The sequence below is a fragment of the Apteryx rowi genome, unplaced genomic scaffold (genome assembly GCF_003343035.1).
Source record: "Apteryx rowi isolate R43461 unplaced genomic scaffold, aptRow1 scaffold_14, whole genome shotgun sequence".
Taxonomy (NCBI): domain Eukaryota; kingdom Metazoa; phylum Chordata; class Aves; order Apterygiformes; family Apterygidae; genus Apteryx; species Apteryx rowi.
The window spans coordinates 5274016-5295764 of record NW_020447641.1 but is presented as its reverse complement, the minus strand read 5'-3'; the positions used below and the strand labels follow the sequence as shown (position 1 = coordinate 5295764).

At 41.4% G+C, this 21749-nt stretch overlaps 1 protein-coding gene across 2 annotated transcripts; it reads right to left on the bottom strand.

Moving 5' to 3' along the window:
• Positions 1 to 73: 73 nt before the first annotated feature.
• On the bottom strand, positions 74 to 15365 carry LPAR3 (lysophosphatidic acid receptor 3). Of its 2 annotated transcripts, none has more exons than XM_026057638.1 (3): positions 15285 to 15365; positions 11819 to 12576; positions 74 to 2404 (listed from the first exon to the last, which is right to left on the bottom strand). In XM_026057638.1, the coding sequence occupies exons 2-3, from the start codon at positions 12552 to 12554 to the stop codon at positions 2055 to 2057; spliced, it is 1086 nt and encodes a 361-aa protein (XP_025913423.1). In that variant the 5' UTR covers positions 12555 to 12576; positions 15285 to 15365; the 3' UTR covers positions 74 to 2054. The 2 variants fall into 2 exon arrangements, with proteins under 2 accessions (XP_025913423.1, XP_025913422.1); XM_026057637.1 differs by lacking the exon at positions 15285 to 15365 and adding an exon at positions 15208 to 15251.
• Positions 15366 to 21749: the final 6384 nt, after the last annotated feature.

Here is a 21749-nt window from a genome sequence, read left to right as displayed (position 1 = left end):
TGTTCAGTCACCATTCAAACAGCAAACAAAGCAAGTATTTTATTTTGAAGGAGCATTTTATTTTGTTAGCTTTGTATACTGAGTTTCAGCCTACTTAACACAAACTGCACAGCAAGTAGTTATAGGGACATGAATGCTTGCATGACATGTCTTTGTAATGCCACTGGCTGTAGAAAGCACCACTTAAACCTTTCAAAACACCAAACTAATGAAGTAGTATTTGCACAAGAACATTGCATTATAATGGCAAAAAAAATGTGTAAACCTTTCCAGTATTACTCATAAGTACAGCGTTTATCTTGAAACGTTAGGCCACACCCCTGCAAGCTAGCTGATATTACAGAAGAGCTCTGAATAAGGGCTTACCATATTTGTCGGCTAAGGCCCTGCTACAAAATCCCCATATGCCCTCTACAAAACTGTAGCTCAGCCTTTAAGCCAAGTGCTAGCTCCACTTTCAACCAACATAATCCAGATACCTGTATGCAGGTGGCACCAAAAGAAGAATTTGGCCAAACCACAGCTTATCGTTCAGCCTCATACAGCATGTGCTTGATACTATTCTCTGACCATTCCAAATGGCCAAAACTTCCAAAACTTTCCAAAGTCACCTCTGGTTTCAGTTGCCTGGTTTAATACCACGGATCAGATTTTCTCTAGGATACACAGGTAATTCCTGTTGAAATGAAAAAGGGGTAGTAGGGAGCTTGCTACTCCTGAAGTCAGAAAGACAGAAGCTAGGTCCTCAGGGTACCAAGACATCTACCTTCCAGTTTTAAATTAAAAGTTTAAATTCAAAAACATTACCCTAGAGCTTTAAATAGGTAGATACTCCATTAGAGCATAGTTCATAGGTCAAACTTCAGCTTTTGGGACTGTGACTGCATTTCACACTAAACCTGATTAGTCACAATGCTGAAAGCCTTTTATTGCTTGCTGTTTCATGGCCTCTTCCTCACATATCTTCTAGTAAGATCTTCTTCCAAATCACAGGTTAAATGTGGTCCAGTCGTGGCAGGGTGAAAAACTTATTCAGACTGTATCCTAGTAAGGTTTTTCTTGTAAATTAATTTCTATTTTAAATAGCTTAATTGAACCTGTATATTTGATATACATAAAAATATACATTATATATGTATTTAAACACCCCTTAGAAGTTTGTCTTTGAGAACAGGGTTTTGGATATCATTTCTCTCAGCCTCATAGCAGTTTAAGAGGGGAAAGCACACCCATTTTATATTACTTGGGGAAATAAGAAATGAGTCTAGTCCACTTTCCCCCACAGTCACACTGGTTTTCTATCCATCCACCCTCAGTGCCTGCCTATAGGACAGCAGCAAAGTGTGCAATATATCTCCTTGCAGTGATTCACCTCCCCATGAAAGTAATAATGGCTTTTGTGCTTTTGGTACTGTCACATCCTGACCATTTGTGGTGGGCTTTGATATATTCGCACACACTGGTATCTATTTTGGGTTTCCCATCACAGCCAAGTTTCTGGCATTGTTTAAATAAGCTATCAAAGTACTTATTTTGAAAGCAGGAGAAGGAGGAGGAAGAGAGAAGGTAAGTATGGACTATTTCATGAACTTCATAAACAGAGAAAGCAAATGGGTCACAATCCTGTCCAACCCAGTCTACAATCCTCCTCAAAATGCATAAAACCTGTTCAATGCATAAATACTCCATGAATGCCAAAACTGCACTGCAAGGCAGGTTTATTCTTTCTGCAGGAGCTTAAGGAGGGTCTCACTGTGCTGTTTACATTTTGTTTCCATGCACAAAAAGTATCCCAGACATATTTATTCCACAGACATGAACAATTTCATGTACTTAAAAGAAAAAAGAGAGAGAAAGACGGCAGCACAGAAAGTTTTCTTCCATGCAATGTGCTTTCCCATCAGGCAATTATTTATAAGAGCTTTTGTTAACACTGGAGTTTGGGCTCTGGGAACAAAGTGGATACATTGTTTACTAGCTTTGCCAGTCAATCTCCTCTTACAAAACTTCTCCCTTCCCCCATCTTTTCTCAGCCAGGTCAGTCCTTGAATAGCTCAGGAGTTTCCTTTGTCACCAAGATCTCCTTTTCCACAGATAGTCCCTTGAATAATGCCGTCTTCAATGTACTGCCCCGTGGTATCCGTGCTCCTGCAGAGCACGGTCGAGGGAATCCGTGACGAGCGTCTGTCCTGACTCTTATCGTCAGAAGAGCAGCAAATCATCCTTCTCATGGTGCCCCACATCTCATCATCTTTGTATGAATAAATTATTGGATTCATGACAGAGTTCAACAAGGCCAGAAGAAGAAACCACCTTTTAACATGCTGAATCCCACAGTGGGTGCAATTCAGACCATCAAGGAGTAAAACGACCAGGCCAGGAGTCCAGCAGACAACAAAGGCACCTAGAAAGAAAGAAGAAAAAAAGACTTCAAACTGCAGGGGGATTTTTTTTGTTTCTTTGTCTTCCAGGAATATTGGGTTCATCAAGAATCTATGGAAAATCATAAAAGCAGGAGAGGACAAAATACTAATCACAGTAGCCAAGTTAAATCTATTAGCAGCTTCTCTGACCATGTAGCAGGCCAGCTTTCAGAAATTCAGGGGGAGCAAGAATCCAGCTGCAAGCAGCCATCAGCTCCAATGGAAGTGGGGAAAGGACACCCCAAGGTCATCACAACAGTAATTTGATCTCTGATAAACAAACAAGAGCAGAACTAGTGCCCTGAAAGTAGAAAATTCCTCTCCTTCTCCTCTCTTTTGTATGCTGGAGGGGTAGATATCCGCTGGCCCATCTTCACCACTGCCACAGTACGAACCGAAGAAAAGACAAGTCTTCTGTCGCCCTACAGCTGACTCTGCAAAGCCATGGGCATACTGCCAAATTCATAAAATGAGAGTCACATAACTTAAATGTGCCCTGGTTGAAAACAGCACAGCTAATGCAGGATGCACGCTGTTATCAGTGGCCTGGCTGCTGCGTGGCTCTCCAGCCCTGCCTCCACAGTGTGCTCTCAGGCCAGGTCTTCTGGGCACTTGAGACCCAACAAGTTGGGCCACTAGTGTCAGGAAAGGGTCACCTGGCTCCAGCAGCAGATGGGGAGAGGGCACCTCACTACAGAGAGGAAAGCAAGGGAAATGCCTCCAAATCTGAGATTTTGAAAGGGCATCCAGGACACAGAAATTAAGATACAAGAGACAAGAGAAAAAGAAACAAATAGATGAGTTAGTGACGATGAACTGAAAGAGGTAGCAGTCAGGAAAAAAAAATACAGCAAAGAGCAGAATAAAGAGCAAAAGGGACAAAAGGACAAGGATGTATGAGAGTAGTGATGGGGGAACAGGAAAGGTCTGTCAAAGAGGCATTCCCACGTGACAAAGCAAGGAACAAAAGGACAAGACCAGGAGCAGCAGGGTTCTCCTCATGTTTCAGCTGCAAGGCAGGAATGACACAGCCCCTGCGAGGAAAAAGTGAGACACATGGTGATAGCAAAAGGTAAAAGAGGTAAAAGAGGACAAATATGATCCTCTCCCACCACCTGCCTCAAAAAAACCAAAAAGCCCCAACAACAACAAAAAAAMCCCACCACAACACCAAGGGCAGAAGTGACATTAGACAGTGTGAAGACAGCATGAAGAAAGCACAAAAATCACAATTCAGAAGAAGGAAGATTAAAATCTTGTTTGCATCTTTACATGCACATCCTCATCAAAAGGCAAGGGTGCGGGCAAGCCTGGCGGGGAAGGGGAATGGGAAGGGGAACCTCCCGGCCACGAGCTTGGGAGGGGCCCCTGCCCAGCCCCATCTGCCCTTCGGCCTCCCCATGGCACTGCCAGGCTGTCATTCTTCGCCTTTGAGCCTAAGGAAAAAGTAGCCATATGCATGATAATAGTAACTTAGCACAAGCCACAATTGCTGTCTGACATACAGAAATAGAAAATTACAACTCTGCACAATAGTAATGCTGTGAACGACTTACTAAGGAAATTCCAATCATTTATAAAGGCGCAGTTTCCCTTTTTCAGGCTTAAAAAAATAATCGAACAAATAGGGATGTTAGCAGCTACATACTGAAAAAGTTCTGAGGGTCTTGGTATCCCTTCAACAATTTTGATAGGGAAAGCAAGTTCTGCTCATTTTCATAACATTTTTTCATAACATTTTCCAGTATCTGATCTGTGTAAACATACATTAGAGGCATAGCCTGGGTGATGTAAGGAACCAGGCAAGGCAGGAGCCAGGACCACAGCAGCACCTCACACATCCTTGTCAGCTGTGCTGTGCATGCCCTGGTTTCAAAAACACTGAACGCTTCTCTTTTTCAAGGACTTTAATGAAAATGGTGACTGCTTAGGCCATCTGATGAGCAGGCCATAGCAGTATATAAAAATGAATTCAAGTGACACAGTGAGCATTATGATTGCTGGGGGAGGGGGAAGTATCTAAGGCAAAGTACCATGGATCTCACTGCAAAACGATACTCTTGAGTTATCCCTCTGTTATAAAGAGCTTCACAAGGAGACCAAATAAAATTCAACTAATACATTTACAGTCTTCCAGAAAACACTGTACAGAATGGAAACGTAAGGGACCATCTCCTTCAGAGGTTACGTTTTCTACACAAGATTTTTGTGACATTAAGTACCAATTTCATGGTGTTAGTTTTGAATCAATGGTTAGGATCAGTAACAATTCTCCCATAACCCACTGGCACCAGGAGTTGCAAGCTGCTACCACAACTGGAGCTCAGGACATCCATTTTCTCTGGGCAATCTCTATACTACACGCTGGTTTGGCTACAACATGCTGAATAAGCGGTTGTAACACCAACTCTCTTATAGTCTACAATGGAGAAAACACTGTACAGATTTATTGCACCAGGATTCAACAGCAAATCCCATCCACTTGAACAGGCACTAGAACAAGGCCAACTAGACAACAAGGCTATCCCTACCTGAACGCCACACTAAGTATTCAGAGTGCTCTCGCTAGGCACCAAGGGTCACCGGCAAAGTAGCCAACACACCAGCTCCTTGCAAAAATTAATAGACACACCAACCCTCCCTAGAACAAACACAGAAAGCATTTTGACCACTTGTATTTCTTTTACCCTACAGCAAGGCATGTAAAGTGCTTTCATGGAAGTCAACAGGAGAAGAAAAAGCCCCAAAACTGCATTTTAACAAAAAACAGACAAACAACTCCTACAAACAAAACCCTGATCTCACAAACTTTGTGCAGGACTGGTCTGTGAGCTCCCAGGATATATTGTGGTAGCCTTATCTGCTTGTACAGGCAAAACTGTAAAAGGTTTCAACAGCAAAAGTAGGGGGAGATAAGTGACATCTGCAGACATCTCTGGTATCTACAGAAGTGTGCTGTAACTTCCCCTTCGGGGAGGCTGCATCTGCCCACGGCTAAAGACAACCACAGCCGTACATCCGTTGGCAGTTCAAAGGCTGTACAGTGCTGTTATGTTGACTCCATCAAAAATACATTTAATTGGGTATGGATACAACGCAAGTGATTCACACCCTACTCTTAACATGGCACAGATGAAAGAAGCATGTCTCAAACTTGCTGCCTTTCTAGGATTTTACTATATTTACCACAGAATTTCCAGAAGGAACCATAGTTAAACAAATATAAACCTTTGCCTTGGCCCTTCAGTGATTTTCTTGTTTGCAGGCTTTCTACCCTGTGGGAGCTCCTCTCCCTGACAAAGTGCCACATTTCAGAAGAACTTCATTTTAAAGGAATTTTTAAAAATTCCTGTAAGTGGCTTGATATATAGCTTGGCTGCAACATGAACCAGAGAACAGCTCTGATTTTGCACACCACATTATAGGAGATCAGGAATCATAATGCCTCAAGGTCAGTTTGAGGATTTTCCACTAAATCTAAACATGAATTTTCTTGTAGATTAAATCATTTCTGCTTGAAAATGAATTCCAGTGTACCTGGAAGCACTACTGATGCTTCAACAGCATCATGCCATAAAACTCTCCACATAATCAAAGCTCTCTCTCAGGATGACCAAAAAAAAAAAAAGGTTTGGTAGCTTCCAGTTGCCTTTGCCACATGTGTGCCTGAATTAAAATAGCAAGTTACCAATTAAGTTATAAATTGGCGAAAACTGAAAATCATCCGCCTCAAAGCTGCTATTTCAGCAGGAATCTAACTGCCAAGTTCAGATGAGCTACCACATRTACTCCACCTGAAATCATGTATTTGCATACCTGCCAACCACACTTCTTCAAAGTTAGTTATATGCTGAGCTAGGACTATGACACAAGATAAATCCAAGAGAGTTTAAATCTCTTTTGCTAGGCTTCCCATCTTCCTGTTTCAACCAGATGAATTCCTACAATTTAGCATGCCAGAGGGAAAAGTCATGTCAGCTGTTACGCTCCTGAGWTGGATCTTCTTAGGGTTATGGTAGAAAGAGGGAGAAGAGGTGCCAGTTATAGCTCCCATCTCTCTCCTCTTTTAGGTTTTACCTCTAGCAAAGGTCCCCAGAGGTCCCTCACATAGGTCTTCGCAGATCCTTCAAAACACCTTTATTCTCCCCTTAGAGAGGGTTTTTCTTGAAAGCCTGTCCATGGCCATCATCTGCTGCACAACCCTTCCCGCTCCCACCGACCCATGCCAACAAGCTTCCACCATGCTGGTTTCTTCTCCAGAGAGGGAGAAGGTGGAAAATATGCACAGTACAGTCAAACGGAAACCCCACTTCCTCCAGCTCTAACAGAAGGATCACAGGAGAATTCCATCCTGAGAGGACAGCGATGTCTCACTGGAAGGACAGACAGCCACAGGCCAAGCCAAGATGGGAGGTGGAAGCAGAAGAGAACAACAGTGTGCCAGTGGCACACAACAAGCCAGCTTCCTTCCACACACCAGAGGCACCAGCAGGGTTTTGTCCTGAACCTCCTATGATACCAATACCAGCACATTCATGACAACTCTGGTTCTCAGATGCTTCATCCAGCAACAGAGCTTCTTGGAATCACTTTCAATTAAAACCATATCAGGCACTTACTCCAAAGCATCTTCAGAGGTTTAAAAACAAACCATTAAAAACAATTGTGTTGGGCTAAAAAAAACCATAAAACCCGCATGCTGCACATAGATAGGTATAGGCTGTTTCATCAGTGGATCTACAGACAATTTTAAAAGTGTCAGCTGGGTCACTTAGCAACTCCTTTGGTAATTAAAAAGCCTGGAAAATATGGCTATCAGTCAAGTTTCTAATACTTTTTGTATAATGTGTTTGAATAGCTTGGCTATGTATGCACATTTCAAACTGTTCTAAGAAATAAATTCTCATTCCTAGAAATAAACATTTATAAGAAGCGTGCTCGAGTCAAAATTTGGAGAATTGGTATGAAGGAACATGCCAAAATGCAATTCCTCTGACATGAGTTTGGGGTAGGTCCTGTGCCCAGTGACACAGGCACCAACTCGCCTTCTAAGGAAGCAGGATCTGTTCTGGCTTTGTTTCTGACTGGCAAAGTCAGTATAAAAAAAWTATGATCTCTAAAGTAATACTCAGGCTTCCTAAGTAAATCTGCCTGGCCCAGCACACAACACCATCAAATGCTTTGCCTGAATTACACTTTAAAATGGTGGCTAAAAAGGCACGTTCTGCAAGTAAGAAAACGTTAACACTGATCTTTAAATTAACTCACATTCCCAATGCTTTAAGAACAGCCCCTCTCCCCAGTAAAAGAAACAAGAATTTAAAAGGAAGGACATAAAGCTAAAAGTAGGGTTTATTTGTGTGGGGGGGGGTGGTGGGGGGGTTGTTTTGTGTTCTTTTGTAATGTCTAAGAAAAAATAGGAATGGATGCATCCCGCTCCAAGAAACAAGTGTAAATAATTATTCTTAAAAGGATTTGTTCTGGTCCTTGGACTTAATCCTACAGATGCTCATAATACATCACAATCTCCCTGTTTATACAGACTCAATCATACAGTCATCAACAAATTTACAGCCCCGTGGTATATCTGGACGCAGTGGATCACTATTCTCTATTGACTGAGGCAAAACAGAAGCCGGGTAAGTGAGGTGACTTGCACAGATCACCTACAAATCGAATGCTCCTCTCCTGAGCCCCCATCCTCTAAGACATCTTCCTTCCTAATAACTCTGAAGAAAGATCCCCAGCTACCTGTGGGGCAACACGGCCATGGCGAGCACTGACAAACTTCTGGCACAGGCTAAAGGACTGCGAGGGATTAGGAACTTGGAGGGTCAGTGACAGTGCCCGCAACTCCCCTACCAGCCACCTGGGACTGCCCTCTCAAGCACAGACCACCTCTCTGCTCTGACCTGCAAACCTGCGTGGGTGGCACCAAGAGCTAAGGGTGTTATTCCAAGACTGAGCACACTCTGACTTTGGTCTACATACCACTAAAGGAATATTAATTTTTATATTGTATTTATATACACACACACACATATATATATATAAAGAATTAAGACAATGTTCTACATTATGATTTATTTGCATGTGACTTCCCAGAAAGAAGCCTGTGATTCTGCCTTGAATAGAAGTGTTCAGGGAATTGCTTTTTAAAAGCATTTTTCTTTTTGTTTCTTTCCAATGCAGCAGTTTACTACAGTCCACTGGGTGTTAATACATCAGGGCAGGATCACGTTTGGAGAAATTCAGAGTTTTGTTGCAGGGATTTTCTCCTTCCAAATGGATGGGTTTCAAGTTTTATTGCACAAGAGCTCCAGGGGAAGCAAAAGATTGAATCTAGTCCTGCAACTCAAGGAAGAGACAGGAACCAGCACTGCACTGTCTCTATGTACTGTACAAGCAGGGCAGCTGGGGAGGGACTTGGAGGCCAAGGCTCTAGCAGTGGACAAGCTGCTTCAAGAGGTGCAGGAGCATAAATGAGAACCTTATAATTTGCTTGAACCATCAGTCTACTTTCCTTTCCAAGGCCAGGCTCTGCAAGGTTTAACTGATCTCAGCTTTTAAATTTTAATTTTAAATATCTTTTGGTAGAAGCTGCTGTACACTATAGCACTTTTACTTTGCCTTTTTGCAAGGATCGCATAGTGATTGTCTTAAAAACAAGCAAGCAAACAAACAAACAAACAAAAAACTTACCAAGCCAAGAACTAGAGCCACTGTGAGCACGACTTGCTGAGATGATGGCTGGTATTTCACAGAAAATTGAAGCCTCCCTTGGGCTTTCGAGAATTGACTCGGAGTAAGGAAAGATGCCTTCAAAGGAGCTGGATTTTTTTTTTTTTTTAACTACAGACTCCAAACTCATCCAGAGAACAATTTTGATTATTTTTTACTCAGAAATTTACAGGGAGTTAGAGGAAAATCTTTGTCTGACAGACTTTTAAACCTAAACTATTAAGTCTGCACTTCTTTTCAATTCTAACTCTGTTTTAGATGTTAAAGGAGGTCTGATTTCTGGTTAAAGATTAAACAAACATAAATATGTACCAAAGACCACATGGATCAGACTGACTGAAAAAAATCATTCATTAAAAGAAAAAAAAAATCTAAACTTTCCTTTTCCATTTGTCTTAAAGGCTTCTTGTCCACCCATCTACCCTCAAAAAGGGAGCAGGTTGTATTTGCAACTTACAGTCATGCCATTCTCTATCTAGCCAAAGAAAAGATGGCAAAACAGCCAGCTGCTTGCAGCACAGTGCACAGCAAAAAGCTTAATGCTCCCCTCTCCTGCCAGATAAGAAGAAAAAACAGTTTAGGGTAGTCTGGAGCTTCACTGAGACATTAATACAGTCCCCTCCCCACCACCTTTAAAATTAGTGATTGGTTCATTGTAGACCTGAATATTTTTTTTAAACAATAATGTTATTCAGCTGAATAAGTAAAGAAATAAACTTTCTTTGTACAGATTAAAAAGCAGCCCTGAGCCTGAACTGATGAAGATTTGGCTCTTGCTCGGTARAGTTATCATCTGTGCACAACAACTGGGACTGAAAACTTTGTCACCGTGCCATTTACAGCACGGAGCTATCYCCCAGGGACTTTTTTCCCTTTCTCCCAGATCTCAGACAAACCGTTAGCATATCATTATGAAGGCAAGAGCGTGCCTGCAACGCACTGCTGCCATTACAATCACTTCATTATTAACATAAATTAGCAAGGGATTTTATAAGGAGGGTTAGAAGCATTGCACCCCAGAGATGACTCTGAAGTCCCAGACCTATCACTGGAAGGCCAGCGTTATCTAGGTTTAATTCCACTTAAGCCTAAATCACCATATTTACAAACATTACCGTGCCTCCTGCTTGTGGGACAGCGAGAAACCCCAGAGACCGGAGCGGGGGCAATAGAAAAAGATACTCGACTGTGCAAACAACATGCATAGACTCTGCAAGAAGAAAATGCTCTCAGTCTTAACTTCTTGCCCTGGCAACTATGGCCTCCAGAAAAAAGTGTGACAGTTTTCTCCCAGAGCTCTTCCTTCTCTTATTAGCTCCCAGAAGTACCACATTAAATACCACTGGAAAGAAAGGATGGCTATAAAGGCAAGTATTGGTTGTGGCATAGAGAAATCTCCACCAGCTGCTAAAGCAGGATGGTCAGGGGCAATAGGATCTCAGTGTTTCAAAAAATCCATTGCAAAAACAAGGTGCGAAACTTTCAGTCCCAGGAACACCTTCATTCTTGTCCCTGGAGGAGTCCGGTTAAACGAGACACACGTCAGATCTCCATACTGTAGGACCCTACAACCACCTCCCATGTGCACACACGCACCCTTCCCAAGAACATCAGTTCTCATACGCCGACCCATATGTCATTGGAGCAATTCTCATCTCAGAATGGGAAAGCCATATTCACAGTTTGAAAGTCCAAAAGGGCTTTTCTACCATCTGAACCCTGCTTTGCAAGTGTCCCAGAGCTCCAGTTACACCTGCAGCAAGCTGAACTAATCATGTTTGAGTGAAGCCTGCCYTCCAGGAAACATCTTGTTCAGTTTCAAGTCCTCCTGAGGAAGAATTCACCATTACATTTTTTTCCCCCCCCAGTGATCATCATCCACTCTGTGCACCCTACTTTTAAGTTGAAGTTTCTCCTGTTTTAACCTCTAGTTTATGTTACGTTAATAAGCAGCCAAATCACAACTAGCTGATAAAGTGATCTGAGTCGCTCAAGTATCAAGAGTGTATCTAGGATAGGATGTAGGTCAGGTCTCATTTTATCATCTAGAGATCCAAGGCCATACTCCATCACCATCTAAGAGCATTTTGCAGTGTGCAATCTTCATAAAATCAAGGTGAATTCTCCCCTTGCAAAGCAAATCTCTGTCAGGACAAAGTCACAGATCCACCAGGCCATCCTCTCCTTTCCCCAGAAGAAGCATGTTTGTAGGGGGAGAAGTTAGTACATATAGAAACAGCCAAGAAGAGGAAGTGGAGTAAAAACTATCCACAGACAGCCACAGGATCCAGGGCCTTGTGCAGATATTAAAGAACGTTAGTTTGAGCATGTCCTGCTAAGTAGTTATGAGCCTTTACAAGCCTTTTTCCTCCAAACACATTCTGTAATTCTTTCCCCCCCACTAATTATAGATAATTTGTGTTTTGTAACAAGCATCCTACAGCCAAACAGTCTGAGCATTACTGAATGGAGAGGACTTTCTTCTACATGTCGACTGGTCTTTTACTTCGCATTTCTTTTGGGCGTAACACTAGCTACATCAGACAGAAAGCTAAACAGCGCCAGCACTAAGAAGTTTGGGGTTGTCTGGTTGGGTTTTTTTTAAGCATTGATTGGCACTGCCAGCCTTGCACAGCATGGCCATAGTCTCTTACCTAAGAGAGTCATGACGGTCTTCATAAGCTTCACTGGGGTCCTCCTGCGACTAATGGATCCACTAGTGTGTGAAGACAAAACATTTGTTTTCCTCTGGACGTACATGTAGATTCTTATGTAAACCACCACCATAATGAAGAAAACTACAAGGTTTAAGACACTCCAGAACACCAAGTAACTTCTGCTGTAAATAGGGGCCAGGGATGAGCAGGCTGTAATGTCACAGAGGCAGTTCCAACCCAGGGTAGGAACAGCACCCATAAAAATAGCAATGGCCCAAATTGATATAATTAAAAAGGTGACTCTCTTCTTCGTGAGATTACTGTGGATCTTCATCCGCATTATTGACATGTGCCGCTCAACAGCTATGACGAGGAGATTCACCAGAGAAGCTGTTAGGCTGGTATCCAGAAGACCCTGACGCAAAAACCAGCGGTTAACAGTTAATGTCTTAGACACTGGGCCAGTGTTGAACATCAAGAAGACATAGGCAATTCCAGCAAAAAAGTCTGCAGCAGCTAAATTGGCCAGGAGATAGTAAAAAGGAAAATGAAACCTCTTGTTTTTGATCACAGCTGCTATGACCAATGAATTCGAAACAAAAATGAAGAGGCAGAAAAAYGTCCCAAAACACAGAACAACAATAAGCTTTGGCCCTGTCCACTCATCTACCGTGTCAGTGTTTGTCTTGTTATAGAAAAAGTCCATGCGTCTATCATAGTAGCATTCGTTCATCCTGGATTAAAGCCCCTGCATCCTAGGAAGGGGCAAAGGAGGGGGGAGGAAAAAAAAAAAGGATTAAAATTAACTGATGGTCCTTGCTTGAATCACTACACCTAACATCTCTTTTTCGGGAGCTGGGGAGGGAGGGGAGGGTCATAAAAAGGAATATATTTGGAGGCCTCAAGAAAAAATTCATATTGTACAGTTAATGGAGAAAGCAACATTCTGTCTCTGTAAGGACTGCAACACACGATGCCTTGATGAATTTGGAATTTTCAAAAGACTAACCCACTTACAAACCCCCAAACCCTTTGCACCAGCAGGCAACAAAGTTGAAATTAAGAGGTTAAGAGTGACTTTCTGAAGGTCACGAGGAAAGTCTGAATAACAGCCAGGCCCTTCTTACTCTGAAATCCCATGTTTGAGCCACAGCTCCATTATTTTTTCCATTTCCCCAAGTATCCAGTCAAGACAGTGAAGCATAAATCACAACTCTTCCATTTTAGTGACTAAGCAATAATATTTTTTCAGTAATAGGCTTTTTTTTGKTTTTTTTTTTAGTTCTATATTAATGAATGTAATAATGCATGTATGTATAATGTCCAAGGCACACGCATTGTAAACACATGCTTGTTATTTACTGCTACAGAATTTAAGTAAGTGTGCTAAAAAGGGAAAAATATATTCTACATATTTGACTATACTAAACCCACAGATTATTTTATTGGGCTGTCAACCCAGAGCCCTGTGAGCAACACACAAAAAATTATCTTCAAAAAACAAAATGCAGTTCCCTACCCAACCACAGGATAAAGAAAGCCCCAGCAACAGCAGTAGTGTGGGGTATTTTTCTTACACCCACTCAGCACTATTTAGGACAGATGGCTATTAAACATGATGGAAGGGGAAGTCTGTTTTCCCAATTACATCACACTTCAATTTCTCTGGTGAGATCAGCGTCAGCTGCCCTGGCAATTTTACTGCGTTTATTAGGAACTGAAAGGAGTTCAAACTAATTTACACTGGCAGCTCTGACAGTAATTACTTGTGGTGACCAGACACTGTGCAGGGTCTCATAGCCTGGTAGTAAGTTTGTGTCTGATCATAACTAACCCCTGAATTCTCTGTCAGTATTTGAATAAGTTTGTTTTAACATCAGCCTCTCACAGCTGTGAATAACATCATTAATAGTTATTGTAAAATTATAGCAAAATCTAAGAATCCAACTGTGGCATAAGATCTTAATCACGTTAGACACTATACAGAATAGCAAACTTGTGGCTAACTTGGAGGACAGACCGGAAGCATCTGCATACGATGCTACCAGAGAGGCAGCAATGCTAATAAAAACTTCTGTAAACCTCCTTGTAAGTCTCCGTGTGCTATGAGTGTCAGAACAGTAGACTAAGCAAGGATGAAAAGAGATATGGAAAAAAGAMCTGGAAAAATGGTCACAAGCTAAAAACTATAGCAAGGCTTAAGCTTTTCACCTCTGCAGCTAAAACTGATCTCAGAAAATGATCAGATTTGTTTAGGTAATGACAGGCAATAATAGGCTAACAGTTAGCTCTAGTTTCTCCAAGGATTGGGAAGCAAATTAAGCACATCTCCAGCAGGCTGGCTAACAATCCACATTTATTATCTTAAAACTCAGAAAAAATCTTTTATATTAAAGTTTCAWCTTATATTAATGTTTTAAAAATATTCTACTGTGTATTTCTTTCATGCAATATTTATATTATCTGATTTTAATTAACTTGCATTATTCCACAATTAGTATTTTCAGTGAACTGAAAAAGGAAAAAAAGAAAAAAAAAATCTTTGAACACTTTGTTTTTCCTGAACTAGTTCCTTGCCATTTCTTGGYTTCTGCCCTACGTCTAGTAGTCAATGTGAAGGCCAGCCACTTGATATTGTTGTCCATTTTCTTACCCTCAAGATTCTAGGCAACTACTTATTTTATAAAAGAATACCTTTTTTTAAAGCATCAAATTTGAGTACATAGTCAGAAGGAAGAACAATTATTTAAGGATAAGAAGAGGAAGGAAACAAGAAAATCATCCCTTGCACTGAAATATTACAGAGTATCCCTTCATCTAAAAATAAAAAACCCAAGCAACTCAGGTCTATGGTAAGCAGTCAACTAGAGTTTGATGCCTACCTCTCCCTGTTCACAGCAATATAGTAGAGTTGGGCAGTCAGTAAATTCCCTATTCTCACCTAGGGAGTACTCAAAAGAATAAGATTCTGTTAGATCTATAAGTGACTAGAAGTCCCTAAGAAGCTGCAGACAACAGTTACTCATCGACAGACAAGCGCTGGGAGCCCTGCCCAGGCGAGATGGCTCTGATCTTACTGCCTTGATGGGTAAAGACTTGCTGAGCTTGACAGGAAACTTTTACAGAACAACCCAAATGCCTGCATATAGAAGCAACATTTTGGGCACGAATAGCCGAAAAGTCTGAAAATTATAGGGCAGGTTTTCTGAACATGCTGCATGTTACTACATAATCATCTCAAGAAATGAATCTCTCTTACTTGTTCTAACAGGAGAGTCAGATAGATCTGCAGACACTTTTTGCATCTTATCTGAGAACAAGCTTTAAAAAAAATCCAAAACAACTAGGAACCTTTTCTAAATATTTCTGCTTATTGAGATACCAACCTCATTTGAAATAGTATGCCCAAAGAAGTCACACATCAGTAAATCTCCACCAAAACAATCACAGTACAAACACTCACTGTCACACAGCAGAGCTTGAAAAAACAACGCTCAAGAGTGGACTTCGAATGAGATATCTTGAGATGTTGAGATAAGACAGGAGGGAGTAGAAAAGCATCCAGCTGAGGTCTCAAGGTCATGGAGCAGACTCTGGAGATGGTGCATCAGAACAGAAGCAGAGGTTGCATCAGAACAGTAACTGAACTGGAGCTGGGTTGCATCCCAGTACTTCAGAGCACAGATGTAGCTGGCACTTCATCATCTGCATCAAACTATGAACAAAAAGCACTTGTCACTCCCCAGTCCTTCCAGGAAGTGGTTTATTTCATGCTTCCTTTTTATTTTATGTCCTCACAGCAGAACTAGCCTGGGCTCAGGAGAGCTGTGCAGCTGCGACAGACCTATGCAGCTGTATTCTCAGCAGCCTTGCACCAGTCCACATTAGGCAGGAGAGACGTGTGATAGGATATCCCAAGTTTCCTGGCATGGCACAGTTTAACACGTTGCATGAGTTTGTTTTCCAGGTCTTCTCTTCTGCAGCCAAATTGGAGATGTTTATCTGAATCAAGGCAGGTTTAAGCTTAAAAAGAAAAAAGAAGAAAAAAGATCTTAAATTATATTTCAAATATTTATTAAATATTTCTAAACAAATTTGAAAATCCAGGCACAATATTGTTTTTCAACGTTTTAAAAGTAATAGACCATAAAGAAGCAGAACAGCTACGTTAGTCAAGACTGTCTCTCTAAGACTGGTCTATAGAGATACTGTCTCTGTAAGGGGCCAGAGACACATGGCTCAGGAATGAATGTAAGACCAGGAGATGCCTCCTCCAGTATTCTCCCAGCCTACATATCTCAGCCAATGCAATTCCTGAGCCAGATGTTTGCTGCGTATTTAGAAGTGAGAAGATTTCTATGAACTTAACCAGGCTCAAGTCAATAGGAGCTTCCATCATCCACAGCATGCTGGAGCAGAGCTCCCCAGTTCAACTACTCACTTCATGAGGAATCATCATCTTTTGTTTTAAAAGTGGCTCTCACTAGTTTGATACCTCTAGCTCTTTCAGTGGAAAGGACAGCAGTCAATCTCTGTTTACCTCCTCTGTGCTACTCAGGATTTTACAAACCTCCACACAGGGCCCACTCTCCAACCTTAAAGGCAGTAACCACATATCGCATATTCTACAAAAGGGTTAAGCTATTAGCTTGTTTTAAGTTTCTCTCAAGCAAAGACATCAAAACTTTATAGGGCGGAGAGTACACATTTGTCAAAAGGTTCTTTTCATCACGTCAATCTATTTAATTACTTCAGTTCAACCAATTTTGGCTACAAATATCAGAAACTGATGGACTGGAAAGAGTGTTTTCTTCTACCACTCTGAGTAAACATAAGCTTTGAGTGGGAGAAATCATCCGTTCCAAAGTTTTGAAGGATTTGGTTCTGTTAAACTGGTTTCAAATGCAAAAACATGCATTAAGAATTCTTCCCAATTCAGCACATTTTGAGTAATGTTGTCTTAAAGACAGATTATACAGAGAAATTTAAAAATCAGTTCAAATATGTTACTTGTATCAAGTTGCACAATATACTTTTTCATTCTCAAAAGTCAAGAATTTGCATGAGTGTATGAAGTAGCATATTACACTAGCTACTTAATAAAGGATTACTAAAATAAATCATCTGCTTAGCATAGTTAGGACAAAAGCTTTGCCTATACACCAGTAAACATGCTTTAATAGTTGTTACCCAATTTAAATCTAGTTTGCTTTAAGAAAGTGACCCCAAAAATGCAAATTTATAATAAAATTTAATATCAGTTTTTTAAATCAAGGATTTTGCTGATTCAAACTGTGATTAAAATCATCTCTTAAATCACTGATTCAAAATTACTTCAGCCTATAAATCCCTTCCAAGTAGAGTCATTCATTATTAATGCAGACAGTTCTGAAGAAAACCTCAAACAATGTTTCACAGTAAGAAATTTTAACAAGAAGGTCATTAAAAAATTTAGCCTGCAAACCACCAAGTGATGCATGGCACACCCCAATGGTTGTCTGCCTGTTTCCTGTCCATTAAAAACCAAGTTGTTTCAATACATTTGCTGCAACTTTATTGAAAAGCTGGCATGAATTTTATGATGCGCCACGGCTTGTGCCCTGCCGCTGTCTAAGCGCACCAGGGAGCGGATGCACAAGCGCAGGCCGGCCCGCCGAGCCGCGGCGAGGGCCTCCAAGCCGAGCTCCCCGCGGGGCAGAGGTGCTGTGCTAACTTTGCCCAGCCCTGCGCGAGGCAGGAGAAGTGAGCCCAGGCAGACGCCAGGCCGCTGYGCTGCTGGCTTCCCCAGAGCTGCTCAGGGACTTCGGGACAGAAACTCGGAACAGTTCAGCATCTAGGACAAGCCCTAGCACAGCAGGGGAGAAGGCGAAGCAGAGCAGGGGCAGGCGGCTCTGTGCAGGAGCAGGCGAGCGAGAAGCACGGGGGTTTTGCTCGTCTGCTCGCTCACTGGGATGTGGGCAGGACGCCAGCCCACGCTGGAGCGCTTAACCTCCCTGCCTCCAGTTTTCCATTAGCAAAGAAGAGGTATTAGATACAGACCTCTGTAATTTACTTTGAAACTTATTAAAATAAATAAATAAATGCTTTTCAGAAAGCAGTTTATCACACTGACTTATCCCAGGCATGGGTGGCAGGGCAAGGAGGCAAGTCATCTGAAATCACCTATCTTTGGATTCTGTATTCAAACCGTTACTGCAGAGAAACGTTTAGCAGCAGCAATTGCCTATCTACAAATATCGTGTAGGATATGCAAAAAAAAAAAAAAAAAAAAAAAAAAAAAAAAAAGGCAAAGGTGGCCCTTGAAACAGTACTGCTAAAGGACTGTCTGAAGGCTCCCACACCATGCCCTTCGCAACCCCCTGGCAAGGGGTCCCTGAAGAAGTGCTCTCACTTGCCTGTAACCTGGTCTATCAGAAGACAAGAACACCTTCAGCCTCCTTTTTGGTCTGGATAGGTGACTGGTGACAAAGTCCTTTTATTTTTCAAGTTACTGAAAAGCTCTCTCGCACCTCGTTCCCAAGAGAGGAGCCTGGGGAGGTAAAGGAAAGTAGGGTGCCCCTTGGCCAAGCTACACGTACAAGTAGTACCAGTTCAGAAAGGGAACTGATCGCGTGTTCTCCTCCACACCCTGAATAGATGTAAGGCCATGGAGAAGAACACAGCCAAATGATTGCACAGTAACCCAAGAAACCCGTTCAGGTTACCTCAGCTTAAAAAAAAAAAAGAAATACCAATGCAGAAAAGGGTGTGTAATGCAGCAGAAGCCAAAAATGTTAATATGTAACCGTAAGAGGAATTTTATGAGGTAAGCACTCTGGTTTACTTTTAATTGTCTTTAACAGTTAATCGATATTATACAAAAATCAATTTAGAGAAATAAATTGAAAGGAAGTTTCTCACCAAATCCCCATTCCTAGAATCAGGTTAGTTTCTGAAGCATAAAGAACACAAAGTTACCCCTGAATATCTCAGAAACTAAAATAAAGCCTTTTTATCTGGTACCATTGGAGGATGTAATGCAAGCTGACAGGACATTTGTTGAGCAGGAATACAGAGAAAAATTATTGCAGAAGTAACAGTTTTGCATTTTCTTTACTAAGGAAATTCTGCGGGCACTGTCTGTACTTGGAGCAGCATGTTACATAGTCCACTTTTCAAGAAATTAAGAATGGACTTTAAAAATCACTTTTTAAAAAATTCAGCTGTACAAATTAGAAAAAAAAATCATTGTAAAAAAAAAATTATTCAAGGCTTAATGAGTAGGCTGCTGAGTCCAGAAGATCTATATATTACTAGGGAAATCCACTTCTGGCAGGGCTTTTTTTTTTTTTTTTTTTTGTAATTTAAGTATTCCCAATTTCAGATAATTGATGGTGAATACAAATCAAGCATGCACAAGCAACATTATATCATTATCTTAGTCTTCAACTCCCTTTAGAAAAAGGGGAGCAGAGTGCCACATCCATTTCCACTTCAATCCTTCTTCATCTACGTAATGTTAACTTGATAGTAAGTACAGTCAAATTTCCACCACAGTTCTGATAATTTTCAGTAATAGTCCATTTTAATGGTATCAGTTTGGACTAAAATGGAAGGGGGGAAGGAAGTGAAGGAAATAAAGATGATTTTATATGTAGGTCACATTTCTGAGAAGCATAAATCATTTGTCCTTGAATTAGTACCTTTGGGAATTCATATAAGAAAAGAATGCATTCTTAAGAAAATTCTTAAGAATGCATTCTTAAGAAAAGCATTAAATCTACCAAAGATTTAGAACCTCAAGCCTAAATATTTAAATTGCCAAGACAGGAAATAGTACCGCCGGCCACAGCCACAGCACTTGGTGCACAAAGGCCGATAAGAGCCTTACGAATCACTAGTGGCACACAGAAGTGTCACCCTGTGACAGTGCTGTTCCCCTGTGAGTCACTGCAGACTGGCACAGGCAGTTAGGCTGCGAGGCACGGAAACACAGGGACACCTAGGCAAAGTCATCACGAAGCTCAGGCTCTAATTCCTGAAATCCCTTTAGTACAAAGCTACTCTATTACACCAAACTGCTTTTTAAAGCTCTCATCCACTACAAAAAGTTGTTAGGGGCAGATACTAAGTAACTCACTAGTTACCACAAGTTTAGATTTCAGACTTCRGTAATTTAAGACTTTCTGAAATTATGGTTTACTAAATCTATATACAGAGTCCAAAATAAAAACTTCACTGCAAAGCTTTCATTTAGAGTCTCCTTTAAGTGTGGTTCTGGAAGGAGCTGGCAGGTCATCCTATAATGCGGAAACAGACACGGTATTTAAAATACTTAAAAGCCATTCACACAGCCTTTACACTGTAAAACATGCCTGGAAGAAAAAACCTGTTCTGCTTCTTAACTAAGTTTTTCCTTTTCTTCAGAACTTTCAAATCAAATCATGAATGACAAAGATCTATTTTATAATTTGATAAATTAGCAAGTTTTTTGCAAAACATATGGAATGAAAACAAAGACTCAATACATTGACCACGTAAATTTTTATTTATTTTTTATTTTCAGCACATAGCTGATGAAGACCTAAAGATCTTGCCACTTCCGATTAGAAAAGGTACCTATTTATGTGATTTGTTAACAAATCCAGAGCCCGGGTTTGCAAGCATACATTTCAGTGAAGCGGCAGAAATGGTGGGCTCCAAAAGGTATTTGCTAGACACATGGAAGTGGAACTAATACCATATCAGTAGACTGCTTCCCATCACGTCAATCTTTTAGACCATGTACCTAGGAAATCACTTCTGTGAAACATGTCTATTCTTTGGTGCCAACCAAAGAGACTTTATTTCATTAGCTGATAGCAAAGACTGTGCTGGAGGATGTTCTGAAATGGTTAACAGTCAGTAGCACAGGAGGATACAATCAGTCCAATTGGCCTGAAACTATAGTCTGGCACCCTGGGGGGAGGGAGGGAACGGGGTGGGGGGAGCACAATCTTCAAGCTCTAAGTGCTGGTAAGAGCTGCATCCCTTCTGATTGTGCAAAGGGTTTTTTTTTTTTTTTTTTTTAACTCACTTTCACTAGACAGATGAACTTAGTGATTATCAGATTTTTCACCATATAACTGGATTTGTTGTGTTGAACTTCCTGGTACACTACTTAGAAGACCATAAGAACACACAAGAAATCACATACTCTACACAGCTTAAAGACCAAGCTACAGCAATCCATGTTAACAATTTCTAAGAAGTGTCTTTTTCTAGATTTATATTACAGCAGTAAGGAGAATGGACCTATCTACATGATTTCTAGCAACAGAAGAAAGATAAAGTGCATTTTGTTTTCCTTAAAGAAACAAACTGTCAGACGATATCATGCAAAATAATATCATTGCTATTTTTCAATGCATTCCACAGATTAAGACCGTACCTTATGAATAACTTAATCAAGGGATCCATCCATGCCAAACCACCACGTAGTCTGCTGAGGCACTGGTAATAAATATACATACAAATCCAGAGATGTGCAAAAAACCCAAAATAGAGATATTTCCTACATGCACGTGTGTGTGAGTGTGTGTATATAACCTATATGTGCGCGCACACACACACACCGGGAGCGACGTGCGCGCAGGACTGCAGCCCCTCTCCGAGGCGGCGTTAGCTCAGCTCAAAGGCGGCCGGGCGCACACGCCGCCGGAGAGCAGCACCCCGGGACGCTCGAGCGCGACTCGACTTTCCGTTCGCCAGCAAGGGGACACGGGCTCCCGATGGGCGTTCAAGCACGAAGGAAAAAGTCCTACACAAAACCGCAGGGAGTTTTGTACTGCTAGATTAAAAAAAAAAAAGGCAGTCGCGCGTTAGGTCTGCGGTAAAGGTACTGCCATCGCCGGCCGGAGGCTTCCCGGCGAGCCCGCCGCCGGAGAGCAGCACCCCGGGACGCTCGAGC